Source organism: Haliotis rubra, unplaced genomic scaffold (assembly GCF_003918875.1).
Source record: "Haliotis rubra isolate DU_JTF1 unplaced genomic scaffold, ASM391887v1 Scf518, whole genome shotgun sequence".
Classification (NCBI taxonomy): Eukaryota; Metazoa; Mollusca; class Gastropoda; order Lepetellida; family Haliotidae; genus Haliotis; species Haliotis rubra.
Window position 1 is genome coordinate 401,474 of NW_025767211.1, and position 14,951 is coordinate 416,424.

The window sequence follows — 14,951 nt, forward strand, 5'->3', positions numbered from 1 at the left end:
AATGATACTTCTGTGATATGTGTGAGTGAGTATGGTTTTACGCTGCTTTTAGCAATATTCCAGCAATATCATGGCAGGGGACACCAGAAATGGGCTTCACACATTGTACCCATGTGGGGAATCAAACCTGGGTCTTTGGCGTGACCAGTGGACGCTTTAACAACTAGGCTAACCCACCGCCCCTCTATGATATGGAAGCAAAAAGCAAAACAATAAATGAAAAATAGATTATTTATAAAATATTTTTATCAGCAGCAAATGAAATCATTCTTGTGAACCTTCTGCGAACATTAAATCACTGCCACTCTGTTTTTATGTCACAGAGGTATTATTTATTCATCCTATCTTTTTACATCCTTTCATCCTGAAACTGATCCTTCTACAGGACACAAGGAAACTATTGCACAGAAACTCATTGTCGGACTCGCTTGGAAACAGAGCCATACAAAAGGACAATGTTTCAAAGGAAATAAAATACATGACCGTGATTTTCATCGGCTCTCATTATCACAGTGAATCAGTTTGTATAAGAAACAGATAAAACATTATTCCTTGTGGACAAAAATGCATTGCATTATTAGGTAATAATCTGACGTGCTAAGATAAATATTTTAAACTTTGTACAACTCATGTTTACACCAGTAGTGAGTGAGTGAGTTTTACCCTGCTTTTAGCAATATTCCAGCAATATCACGGCAGGGGACACCAGAAATGGGCTTCACACATTGTACCCATGTGGAGAATCTAACCCGGGTCTTCGGCTTGACGAGAGAACGCTTTAACCACTAGGCTACCCAATTGCCACTTCACACAGGTAGTGTGATTGAACTAGTGTGTGAGTGAGTGACTGTGTGAATAGGGTTTAACTGTTTTTGATGAAGTTTTTCTCAAGAAGGAAAGCCCAAAGGTGAAGCAGACGTCAGGCAAGTACCACTTTGGTGAAACCCATAAAGATGTGTATGGCCCGGACAAACCTAGAAACACTATGACTAGTACAAGGATCAGCCACATGATCGATGTCAAGGTTTCTGGGATGTCTGAAGGATGTAGCTTTGCACAGCGTATTGCAGCCACAGAAATGAGTACACGTGGGGAATTGAAGGCCTTAACGACAAGGCATCCAACTGCCCTGATACAAGTAGATACTGAAGATGTAATCTAATGTGTCTATGAATTCTATCAGAAAAAAGTGACTGCTGAGTCACATGACATATCAACTAACGTTACATTTCCCTCTGAAATCAGGAAAACTGACTCAGTTCCTTTCCAGCAGAAACAAAACAATGAACTTCATTTAGGTCACAAGATATGAGGGGTCACTCAGAACAAAGCAACTATGTTTCTTGATATCTTGATATATCCCATTTTGTTAAGCAAGTGAATTTTAAGCTGTTTTTAACATTTATCCACATGTGAGCATCGATCTACGCAATTGAGATACATGTGTCAGCCAAGTCAGCGAGCCTGACCACCCAATCCCTTTAGTCGCCTCTTACAAGCATTGCTTGCTGAAGATCAATTCTAACCGGGATCTTCACAGGTCCTGGAATCACTACAAGTAAAGTCAAACTTGATGTAAACAGTCATGGTGACACCTTCACTCGCTTCTGTACTCACCCCTTCATGTTCGGGGTATAAACTGCCCCTCCCCGAGGGAACTGTACGACCCTGTCCGGAAGTGCTTCTCGCTGGGGGGTAGAGAACCGGGAGGAGGGCTGGGGGTGTCACGTACCTGCAACACAAACGACACCATGTTATTATTGTAAAGTCATATCAAGGTGTACTTCTGATGTACAAAACACTACCAGCATTTCATCCAGAATAATTTCTGAAGTCTACCAGTCAGTGTTTGCAAATACTTTAATTGGCCAGTTGGTCATCAGGTCCTGCTGCCGCCTGCAGGTTTTAAAATCTACAGGCCCTGAATGAAATCTGCAGGCCCATTTTGTTAAAGTCAAACCATTGAAAACAAAATAAACTACACTGTATACAGTTTCACACTGTTTCTACAAAATCAACTAGTGAAGCCTGTGGTGCAGAGAGAAGTTTGTATTTGTTAAAGACTGGTGTTGACATTCCTATGCACAAAGTGCTGAAATACCAGGAAGTGAAACTGTAAGTTAGCGTAACATGATGGATCATGGATGATTCCCGAACATTAATAAAGAAAACAATTATGAGAAAGATTCCAGCTGAAAAACAAAACAAGGACCTGCAGATATTTGAAACTGCCGGCCCCATACAATAACAATCCGGCGCTGGGCCTTTGGGCCGGCGAATATTTCAAATGCTGCTACCAGGGACTAGCTCAATTAATCTCAGTACAACAATTGGCCATCATGAACTCATTAATTTTTTTTATCTAACTATAGTTAACAGATTAATTATTGTAACTTTTAAAGAATCTGGTGGTCCTCAACTCTTATGAGTGACCATATTTACATAGACTATTACAATTGTAAAACATGAGATCATATTGTGCACATCAGTCAAGAAATAGTCAGAAACACATATCAATTGAAAAGCATGCCTTTGAACACTGGGAAACTGTATGTCTGTACAGTATGTCTATCTAGGCTGTATTTGGAAACAAACGGTCTCCGGTCATAATGTTCAGTGATTATAGTCTGTTTGCAGTGAAAACATACCAATGAATTTCAATTTAAACCAAAAAAGTAAATCAAATAAAGTGAAATTAAGATTGTGAAACCTTATAATTTTACCTTGCCAATAGAACATTAAAATCTCAGAATTTTATTCAACTTAGGATAAAAGCTGTTTAACAAACGATCATAGTTTCAAATCACTATTACTGGTTTGTATTAGGGTACGCGCAGTAGTCGGAACTGTGAAACAAATGCACGTGCGGTATGAGATGAGCTTTAACTTAGACTACCCTTCTTGTTCTCGGGGTTTCATTTAATGTGCATATCTCCTTGTAATACAAACCAATAATAGCGATTTAATTTCACTTTATTTGATTTGCTTTTTTGTTTAAAGTTAAATTCATCGGAACGTTTTCACTATAAAAGCAGGTCTTCAAGGTGCAATGTATGACTTGCCCCCAGAATAATGAGTTTCAAATAATATTCTTGGATTGTTTAGGCCTCTCATTACCATGACATATTTGATGGTACAGTCGTGTGACAGGGACAACAAGTACCCAGCATGCACTTGGTGATACAGTAACGTTTCAATTTTGTCCTTTGTCCAAATTGTGTAATTTAAGGAAAGAGAACCTGAAGCTAAAATTCTATCCATATCTTTGTTTTTTTTCTGTTTAACAGTAGATGGTGCAAAATGGCAGTGCTATGTAAATAATCGAGTCTGAACCAGACTATCCAGTGATTGACATCATGAGCATTGATCTACACACTTGTATACAAGCACATGTATCAACCAAGTCACCAAGCTTATACGCCTGATCGAGTTAGTAGCCTCTTACGAAAAGCATGGGTTGCTGAAGACTAATTCTAACCAGATTCTTCACACTTCTATCAATATCCTTTCATCACAACTTTAACAAGCTCTTGTCATAGACAGATCCAAAAAGATCATATATTCATAAAAAATACAAATTTAAACATGCAGCAAAAAGGACTAGTTTGAACTCAAAAGCGACCAAAGCAAATGAGCCACCCTTTCCACTGTTGAGAAATGACTCTCTTTACTGTCTACACACATATTGAACATGGGAACATTACTCCAAAACCAAATCGTTGATTTGAAATGCCAAACTGAAGTGATTTTATTTGGCATATTGGGGGACAGATCACGATGGTTCAAGTGACATACGTGTGTATTCTGCGGACTGCATGAGTAGTTGTCGCCAACGCCCGAGTTGCGGTGGTTGGTGTTTCCAGCGTAGGTGAGGTAGAGCCTCAGACTGTTGGCGTGTTCGTTCTGGTCGACAAGCTGAACTGCAGAGTCCAAGTCCTTCTGTGTCAGCAATGGCACATATATCTGCAAGAAACATCACAGCTATATAACATACTGATGAACTTGAAGCTTCAACTATCATACTCCATCCAAACAATGCCGGGCTATATGTATCTCACCATTGCTCTGATTACAGATTGGGTTCATCAGTGTGAGGTAACACTTCAACCATCATTCTCATCCCCATCCTAACAATGCCAGGCTGTACATACCTCGCCATTACTCTGAGTATAGAAGATATTCAAGGTCATCTGATACATCTCCCGGAGGCGAGATGTCAGCTGGTCATACACAACCGGACGCGGAATCGTCATTGCTCTGTAAAAAAATAGATCAAGATAAATGACCACATTCCGTTTAAGAATAAAATAAATAATATAATAAATAAAATAACAACTGACAAATCACAGGAATTACAGCCATCCTTAAATGTAATAACAACTGACAAATCTCTTCATGATACTTCGTAATAAGCTCTTCATCAATTAGTTTCGTGGCTCCCATAAAAAGTGACTACACATCTTCACATCATCAGGAATCACCAAATCCACTGTTGTGCTCAGGTATATCGAGATGTGAACTTAGTGGCATACTAGCTACATTATTATTATCCTATATAATCTGTATGATTATCGTATGATTATGTTTATCATCCCCAGGCACAAGATATGGTGTTGACAAATCTAAATAGATTATCAGGATTAACTAGGATCTGAACCCTCAATTAATGGTTTCACACACGCCTAAGGGAGACAACTCTGCACAGTGAATTGAGACACCTCAGATGAAAAATGACCTGTGTACCAAGATAATAACAATGTAGCTCATAACCTACTTAAAATATGCTGGAATATATTTGAAATGTCCAATCTTAGAAATATTTCAGATGCCCTGAGTGCTGAGGTCAGCGTTTTGAGTGAGTGAGTGAGTGAGTTTGGGTTTACGCCGCTTTTTAGCAATATTCCAGCAATATCACAGCAGGGACACCAGAAATAGGCTTCACACATTGTTCCCATGTGGGGAATCGAAATCAGGTCTTCGGCGTTATGAGCGAGCGCTTTAACCACTAGGCTACCCCACCGCCCTGTCTGTCAGTGTTTTGAACATGGTACTCAACTGTTTCATAACATGTTTACATTAAGTCTGACTCGAAACTGTGTAAATCCAATATCACGTCTCAGTGATATATGGTAGCAACGATAAAAGGCATTTTATGGATGTTTTCATGTCATTTGTACTTTCTGAAGGCTGGAAGTTCCAGGCATGTTGTTTGTACTATTGGCTGTGTGGTATTTACACAGAATATACGTGTCTGATATATGGTCCCAATACTAATCAAATATTAGCCTAACATCTTTCGCCAACTCACACATGAACTTATTCCAAGTTGCATGAATGACAGCCTAAACGCGCCTCTACTCCACACAGGATAAATTTAGCCCAGCCTCAAGCTTACTTAAATAATCAAACTTAAAAGCGATTTTTTCCCCACTGCTTTCCAACTTTTATAACAGGATAACCTTTCAGGTTTGTATGCACAGTCATCAAAATTCCATTTTCTATTTTCAACCTCATGCCACCCACCTCCTACACTCGAGCCCAAAAAATATCAAACCGATTTGTGTCTGTCATTCCCTCGACATCCATAACCTCACCTTCTCCACAAACATGGTTTCATGATAACACGAGTCATAAAAATAACACAATTCAACCAAGCTCATATAACAATTTTCAAGTCCACTCAAATCCTTATTTGTGAAATTGAAGAACCTCAGTAGGTTCTGACACGAAATCCAATCTGAAAAGAAGATGCCTTGAAATGTCTGAGGACTTAGGGCCTTTGGTACAGCTGTTGGTTAAAAGCTTGTGAATAGTTTAAATGTCGACATGTTAAAGTATCAGCATGTTTATTGACTTGGTCTCAAGAATGTTGTTGACAGGGATAGTTTGGGACTGTTTCATTTTCAGGAACTCAAAGTATGTCTGTGTTTTAATGAGTGACACTCTCAGAAGTCTTCAAAGCAACACAAGCAAGTTTACGTGTGACTATTCAAACAAAAAACTTTCTGTAAAATGGGGAGACAGTAATGACAAAAAAATAACAACTGACAAACATTTTTGTGTGTTGACACTGAACGTTGTCATATTGTCAACCCACTGGTGAATGAGTGAGTGAGTTTAGTTTTACGCCGCACTCAGCAATATTCCAGCTATATGGCATGACAGTCTGTAAATAATCGAGTCTGGACCAGACAATCCAGTGATCAACAGCATGAGCATCGATCTGCGCAATTGGGAACCGATGACATGAGTCAACCAAGTCAGCGAGCCTGACCACCCGATCCCGTTAGTCTCCTCTTACAACAAGCATAGTCGCTTCTTACGACAAGCATGGGTTACGGAAGACCAATTCTAACCCGGGACCTTCACGGGTTCAACCCACTGGTGAAACCAACATATAAAGCAATTGAACAGAACTGGGGCGAATGTGTAATTGGGAGAAATATAAGAGAATCCTGCACCACTAAGGGACACAAATCTGCATGTATTTACATGAAACACCCCCACGTCGCCCTAAAACTATAAAGCCAACCAACCAACATGAAACACCAAGGAAACTATGTCCCATGGTGTGAAGCCAACTATCCAGCCCAGGTCTAGACACTGTAATTTGTACCATGTGTGAACACAGAATCCCATGACATACTATTGGGAATATTTAGGTTCATAACTATTGGTGGCCCAGTCAACAACGCAGTCTTAGTGCTGCAGCCCTTGTAAGTCTATATCAATAGGGGACTAACAGAGACCAAGGTATGTCTCCACCTAGCATAATATCTAGCATCCATTAACCTCTCAGTCTCAATAATAAGTCTCTTTTAAATTGTCTCGTTGTTGTAACTATCTTAGCACTAAGACTGCTTTGTGGAACAGGCCCTGGTAGATTGAAACTTGAACTTCCAGACCGACAGCGCACCTTTGTAACAACTTACATGAAACATGCTAGACTAAGAATTGGTCAAATTTACTTATTGTCTAAGCAGGTGATCTATTCATTGGTCAACTAACCAATATGTGAAGGTCCAGTGTGTGGCTTCTTATTCATATCAATCTCTGATATAACTAAACAGTAAACTAGTAGTAGTAACATTTTGCTTTACTTCTCTCTGCTTTCAAAGAAGACAATGAGTTTCAATCTGATGTGATTGATAGTCCCAGGGGTGGAAATAACTTTAAAATTGCTAGTGTACTTCGGTACAGTGGTACATGTAAAATCACTTGCCCGGATATTTTTTCCACTATAAAGGCCGATTTTCTTCTTGATTTTTTAAATAAACAACATAATTAACATTGGAAAGTCAACTGGACACCGGTACAGCATGATAGGCAAATTTGCTTGCCCGACAGAAAAACACACTGGACTGGGACGTCAGGCAATGGGTTATTTCAACCCCTGAGTCCTTATCTATATCTCAACCGATACAACCATGGTGACAACAAGAAAACTCTCCATTACTTGTAAGGGCCAATCAACAGGTCGAACCAACACTTCTAATCACTTTAACTGTTATCAAATGATACAAAAGTGTTTTCCATTGCCTAGGTCTATTATTTGAGCATGGTGATAGTATTTTGAATGTCCGGTGAGATTTTATGTCAATACATGAGGTAAATCTTTGACAAATATAAAATAACCTTCCAATATCAAGGGTTTTAATTGACATTGCATTTTTTTAATGGAAAAGCATGGAAATCCCCTGGGCCCTGTTCCTCAAAGCGACCATAGCGCTACGATGATTGTAACTCCCATACTTTAACATAGACTTACGACAGTTGTAGCGCTACAATCGCTTTGAGGAACGAGGCCAGGACTATTCACTCAGCATTACTTTTCTTGATGAGTATACTTTTGCATCAACCTCAGAAAAGAACAAATGTACATTCTGTTAACTTTCTGTTCAGCATTCAGACATGTAAGTGACACTGTCCTTTGTATCATGACGTCATTGCATCCAGAGCCACCACACACTTGTCTCACAACTGTCAAAGTTGGTGTTGATAGAGAGTACTTCAGAAATGACTGACTATACTCCATATTGTGTTTTCCGACTAGTGGTATTATGACGTGTATTGTTTCATCATAAAACCTCCATCTAAGACAGCTGGTTCCAACTGAATTTTCCACAAAATCTGAAGACTTATATATTTCATAATGATTATCTCCTAAATAAATAAACACTATCAGATAACACAATTTGAATACATATTCAAATATTTTTGTGGTATGTGTGTCAGTCTGTAATGTGTCCATTTCTAATTTTCTTTGTACAAAATATCGCTTAAATATGTGCTAGCAAGGACAAGAAGTGGGCTTGTTGCTCAGGTTACTTATTTACCACCTTTTAGTAAAGGGAAGTAATTCTACAACAATCGTTACACTTGTTCTAATATTTTCTATGCAAGGGAGGCAACTCTTCCACAATGTTAAAAACGTTTCATCAAACGAACACTTTTTTTTCTTTTTTTTTTTTTAAGGCACCGAAAGAAAAGAAATGATCATTACTACAAATAAATCAACTGAACATCCATATTTCAAACATGCAGGAATAGAAATGTGATATTTTTTCAATTTGCCAGAGGGCACTCATTAAATACATAGAAGGGCCTTAGGAATTTATGTGATAAGGAGTATTTTCTTTGCCTATGTATATCATGATCAATATTCACATTCAAGCTGTAATTAGTAAGGCTGTAACGATTCACTCACATATTCGCTGAATCGAACCGTAGCCCTTCATGAATTCAATTCGTTATTCGTGGTCACCAGAACCGAATATTAACGAATATTTACGATTTTTTTAAGGGAGCATGTTTTACTTGAACCCTTATGTCCTTTCCAAAGTGAGATATGCAAGAATGGAACATGTACTAGCATTGCAGTAGTGCAAGTCATGTTAGTCTGCCAAGGCTGCACATGGTACTGTCGACTATAACTATTACATACCAAATTTGACTGTCATGATCACTGGTTATTGCTGTGACAAATCAAAACTTTCAACATGGGCGTTCCATAAAGTGCATCAATCAACTACAATATTATATTCGTGAATAATCATTCGTATTCGTTACCCAAAATTCATGATTCATATTCGCCACATAGTGTATTCGTTGCAGCCCTAGTAATTAGTACATTGGGAATCATCTCCGTGTGAATCAAAGTGAGCAGACGTCTGTGATAATGTCAGGTAGGTACACAAATGCTTTCTCTCAATAATCACATGGTTTACTTTATGCCAAATTCCTCTTCTAAACACTGATAGATCACAGCTCATAACATAATGACAGCTATTTAATAACTCTCCATGACATGGCCATCACTCACTGTTGTGGCGTAACAATACACTAGGTCACTAGGTCCTTTCTTCCAAATGAGGGCGATGGGATAGTTTAGTGGTTAAAGTGTTCATTCGTCACAATGAAGACCCGTGTTCGATTCCTCACATGGGTACAATGTGTGAAGCCCATTTCTAGTGTCCCCTGCCGTGATATTGATGGAATATTGCTAAAAGCGGTGTAAAACTACGCTCACTCACTCTTTCGCATGTGTGATAGTAACATTGTAATTTGTAATAAACAGCATTCAAGGTACATCAGAACAGCTTTTACTAATCAAGCCTTGACGAGCTAAACCAATGACTGAAATCATGAGCATCAATCTACTTTCATGACATAACAACAAGCAGCCAGAGCCTGAATAGCTGGTCTCAATTGGCTATACTAGTGGAAGAAACAAAGGATATTTTCTAACCAAAGCAGCGAAATATTTGTCAGCCCATGTGAGTGAGTGAGTTTAGATTTACTTCTCACGCAGCAATATTCCAGCTGTATGGCGTGGGTCTCTAAATAATCAAATCTGAACCAGACAATCCTGTGATCAACATCATGAGCATCAATCTACGCAATTGGGACACGATGACATGTGTCAACCAAGTCAGCCAGCCTGACAACCCAGGTTCTTGCAGCACAATCCATATCTACTAACATCCAAACCTTAAAAACAACAACATAACTTTACTCGCTCAAAGGATAATATTTTCACTGAGTTTCAGATATCTATTCATATAATATTTACTGTTAACAGGTATTTTGCTTTTTTCACTGAATGGAATCTGTTTGTTGGATAATCAGTCATACACTGAAGTTGACATTATATATCCAACAGATCATATCCTGGGAAATGTGCCAGCTTGTTATACATATTAACAACCCTATCTCAAGCATATACCTCGAGCTGACCTCGAGGTCATATATCTAACACTGATACAGCCCTGCTTCACTGCACCAATTACTCATTCTTCGTATGTCCTAAATCAAAATTTGCCCGTAAGCAGTGCTGATGTGTTAATAATTGAGTTGGATTATTTGCTTATTCAAAAGGCTTGCGTGGTTTTAAACTTTGCATTCCTGTTCATACCAAAATATAAAACAGCTGACATTTGACAAATGACCAGCATTGGTTAAAATCCGTCCAGAAACTAATAGGATCCTACTATTTACAAGGTTACATACAGTAAACAAGTCTTATCCTGTCCTCAATGACAACACGTGATGGTTTTATTAATGGTTTTCCAAGAATCTACTGTGGTGTTCAAATTATCTTCCTGGTAAACAGTTCAGGAAACAAAACCTGAAAAACCAGTCATTGCCTTGCCCCGCGATAACAGCGGCATGTTTATCAAGGCAGATTTATTCAAGCTGGTTTCAGTGTATTATTCTCCTACAAACAAGCTGCAGTAATGCAATGTTTCTCTTCCAATTAAAAGCAAATTAATCCTATTTCGCAGTAAGTTCCTGTACATTAATATGTTAAGTGCTTAATAACAGAAATGAATATTTTGAGATTTCTATACCAAACCTTCAGGATATATTAAGAAGTGCAAACAGTATTTTCCTAGCTGTTAGCTATAGTGGACCACACAAGATTTCAGAACACATGCTATAATTTTGTTGTCGCTTGTCTTGCAAGTGGGTGTCTTAAGAGAATTCTATCTCATCTCTAAATGTGGGGAGGTGGGGGGTTTTCAAATCTTGCACAAAAACTTCCAGAACTTGGATTTAACAAGCAGAGGTCATATTCATCAAACCAGTTTTGATGTCTTTATCTCGTAAATCAGGCTTTTGCGTCACAATAAAACAGTTCATATTCCTCTTCTACAATGCCTGTGTGGCAAAAAAACCCCACTTTTCATCAAATTCTGAAAAGCTGAGTTGTCCTATGAGTTGTTCAAAAGAGCACTATTATTCATTCAAAATGGAACATTGTGTGAAGTTAACTTTTGTCACATCAGATCTTAAGATATAACTTTATTGAAGCAAACTTCAAAAGTGTTCCCCCTCCTTGGTTCGTTTGAATAGGACTTGTAACTGGTGTCAGTTTTGTCATAAAATCTTTTCATTTGTTGTGAGTGCATTTGGAAGACTTCCCTGTTTCTCACAGGTATATCTACATGTTTATAGCTTGCAGGTTCTCCAAATGCAAAAGAAATATTTCTTGTCATATTATCATGTATGTCATGCTGTTGCTAATATTTGATCATCTTGGGTATTATATCTTCATTCTATAATGAGTGAGTGAGTTTGGTCTTACATCGCTTTTAGCAGCTATATCATGACGGGGACACCAGAAATGATCTTTGCATATTGTATTGATGTGGGGTATCAAACCCAGGTCCTTGGCATGATGGGCAAACACCACAACCACTTAGCTACCCAACCGCCCTCCTCAATTCTCTTATGACTAACCCTTCTGACACATTTTCTGGACAAGCTTCATTCTGAACCAGATTCAATGTACCAAAAGCCAAAATTAAGACCAATTTTCATCTTCTATTCCAACAGGCATTACCTAAGGAACTATAATACACTGGGTCATCTAGGATGATTTCTGTCAGTTGTGAAATGTAAGTGTATGTCCATCACAATAAGCACCCTGCGCACTCCAAACAATAGATAAAGTGGTGTTCATTATAACTGTGCACAATGAATTATAAATGAACAAGCTGAGAGAACAAGTTTTAATTGAACTTAATTACAATAAAAAACCTTTTTGATAATAGTCTGCTATTTTCTTTAAGATAAGAAATCTGAAATTTACACAAGAAAATGCGGATACAGACTGTTGTGTAAATGTTGTCTTTGTTGGGGTCAGTAACAAAGGTCATATTTACAAATTGGTCTGCAAGATATTCATTGGCCACTTAAAGGAACAGTGCGCGCTTATAATGACAATTACGGTAACATTTCACTGTCACTTACCTTTTCTCTCCATTATATTCACACTTGACCTTAAGCTCACTTCTTTTCTGTAAATTAAGAACAGCAACTCAATTACTCATACTGCAGCTTTATGCAGTTAACAAAATTTAAATATATCTGAAGGAATAGAAGAAATATAAAATGAAACAGCAAGTAAAATATGAATTTTCTTACCTGGAGATTGGAATATGCTACTCTGCGAGCTTCTCGATTACTAACTCTTAATCCCTGGGCTAGGTATTTTTCGATTTCAGCTGATGGATTTTTATCATCCATTTCAGGCGAATCTGAAAAAAAATGAAGATCATGTGTTATCAAATATGCATTTCTGTTATGGATTACAATCAATCGCTTTAAAAATGTAAAAGTTTCAAGCACTGTCTACACAGATTCCAAGCTGTCATATACCATGGTAGATCAACATGGACACATAACACATGATTACTGAGTGAGTGAGTGCTGTTTTGTGTTGGCAAACCAGTGATTGATAGGATGACAGCCTACATAAATTTGAATAATGATGAAATGCAATGAGTACTGGTCCAGTTTCAGTTTGTTGGCTCAGGGAATTTGACCTACCTAAAACTCTCACTGGGTCACTAAATGAAAACTAATACACAAAAAAAATGAAAACAACAATCAATTATTTCACAGGTAATCTACCTTAAAGAAAAAAAGAAAAAAGGTCATGGTCAACAAAGGGAGACAAGTATCTCTGGAAAATAACTTTCCATTTAATACATCAATGACTGATGGCTCATAATAATCTTTACAGCAATATCAACTAGTTATCTCCCTTTATGGATGAAAATCAGCAGGGGGAAAATTACTAAACTTTCATCTGAAAAGCTTAATGAACTGTTTGCTAAACTGTAAGATTGGTTCATCACGACTGTATTGGTGTTTCCATCTCTCTGTTACAATCCCACGGATGAGTTGACATAGTTATCATATGAACAGAATTTAATACTTTTTTTCCATTTCAAGGGGACCTTACAAGGATGTTATTTCACCTTACAGTTCATACATTCATACTGTAAACATCACTGACATAGGGTCACCTGGGTACTCCTTGTGTATGTTGTAACAAGAAAAACAACTTTATAACTAAACAGAATGTATTCTAAATTTGTAATCATATATTGAAGACCAATAAACAGGTTTTGCAATGACATACATTCAATGCTTTTTCAATATATTAAAAACTTTTTTTTCATGCAGGAGGTTTGAAGTGTTGTTTTTTCTTTAAAGTGAGATTTCAAAAACTTGGGTTAAGATCTTTTGACAATATGTTTAACTTGCTATATCTGGAAACTCAAATTCAACAGATTGTATGCACTATACCTAACCTGACACAGTGTGATACTATTCAGACCAACAGCCTATGCTCAATAAAAAGACGATTGACCCAAATATAATATATATTCATAGCAATCTCATTTTAACAACAAACAACTTCTTTTAGTCAGTAATCTATTTCAATATTTACTTGATATCATATCCAAATATAAATTTCTCTGCAGGATATATTTTCGTTCAACATTATCTGATCCGGGTTTTTTACAGCTTAAAGGTTGAGGGAGAAATTAGGCCTGGTTTATATTCCTCTGTTACTTTCACTAGAACTATAGTTCGAGTGAGTGAGTGAGTGAGTGAGTGAGAGAGAGTGCATAAATAAAGTCTTACGTCACTTTTAGCAATATTCCAGCAATATCATATTAGGGGACATCAGAAATGTGTATCACACATGAGTACCGATGTGGGGAATCGAACTTGGGTTTTCGGCATGATGAACAAATGCTTTAACTGCTATGCTACCCCACAGCCAAAGTTAGTGAGTGGGCAGGGGTACTCATTATAATTATTTATAGAATCCCAACCAGGTCAAGGTGAGATGAGTAAGTGAGTTTAGTTTTACGCTGCACTCAGCAATATTCCAGCTATATGGTGGCGGTCTGTAAATAATCGAGCCTTGACCAGACAATCCAGTGATCAACAGCATGAGCATCAATCTGCGTAATTGGAAACCGATGAAATATGTCAACCAGTACACATATTTACACAACAACTGTTAAATCAGCAAGCAAACGTGTAAAATTGATAGGAATTTGTAAAAGGAACAGACATGATGTTTACACTGAAGGAACTTTGTCGAATACCAGAGCTTTCCCATACCCAAGGGAAATACATATCAGAAAGACAGGAAACATTCAACATCATCAACACTGGTAGACTGTTGGCAACATAATGCTACTGTTGACAAGTTTTTATTTCTCTGAACCAAACAGTCAAACAGATCTATTTTGCTATTATCTGGGAAACTACTTCCAACAACTGTCACAACCAGTTGTCAGGGAAATCTCATTTCATTACCCGCATCAAGCAACAAGTCGTTTATCTGTGGGTCTACAAAACATTTAAACAAAATATTTCTTTAAAGTCACGCATACACCCTGACGTACTACTTATTTAAGATTTTTTTCAGAATAACAATTTTCCCAAATCAGATAAGACTTCAGTCTACGACAACAACAGAAAAACTATGGATATCACATAGCACCTTAAAAAGAATCAAAGTGACAATGCACGAGGTAGTAAATTAGTTTCACAGCCCCTGTCACATTTGCTGAATTTCAGTGTCCGATGTTGGTAGTGTTATGTTTCTGGAGTTAAGTTATGCGTCATTCAGGTCGAAT

General features: G+C 37.7%; 1 protein-coding gene across 1 annotated transcript in view; it reads right to left on the reverse strand.

Moving 5' to 3' along the window:
- Positions 1-14,951, reverse strand: part of LOC124292441 (mitogen-activated protein kinase kinase kinase 2-like) — a 104,863-nt gene that overhangs the window by 11,475 nt on the left and 78,437 nt on the right. Inside the window, 5 exon segments of the mRNA XM_046729520.1 lie at positions 1,625-1,732; positions 3,796-3,963; positions 4,152-4,257; positions 12,256-12,302; positions 12,430-12,542. Coding sequence (XP_046585476.1) covers positions 1,625-1,732; positions 3,796-3,963; positions 4,152-4,257; positions 12,256-12,302; positions 12,430-12,542 — 542 coding nt within the window.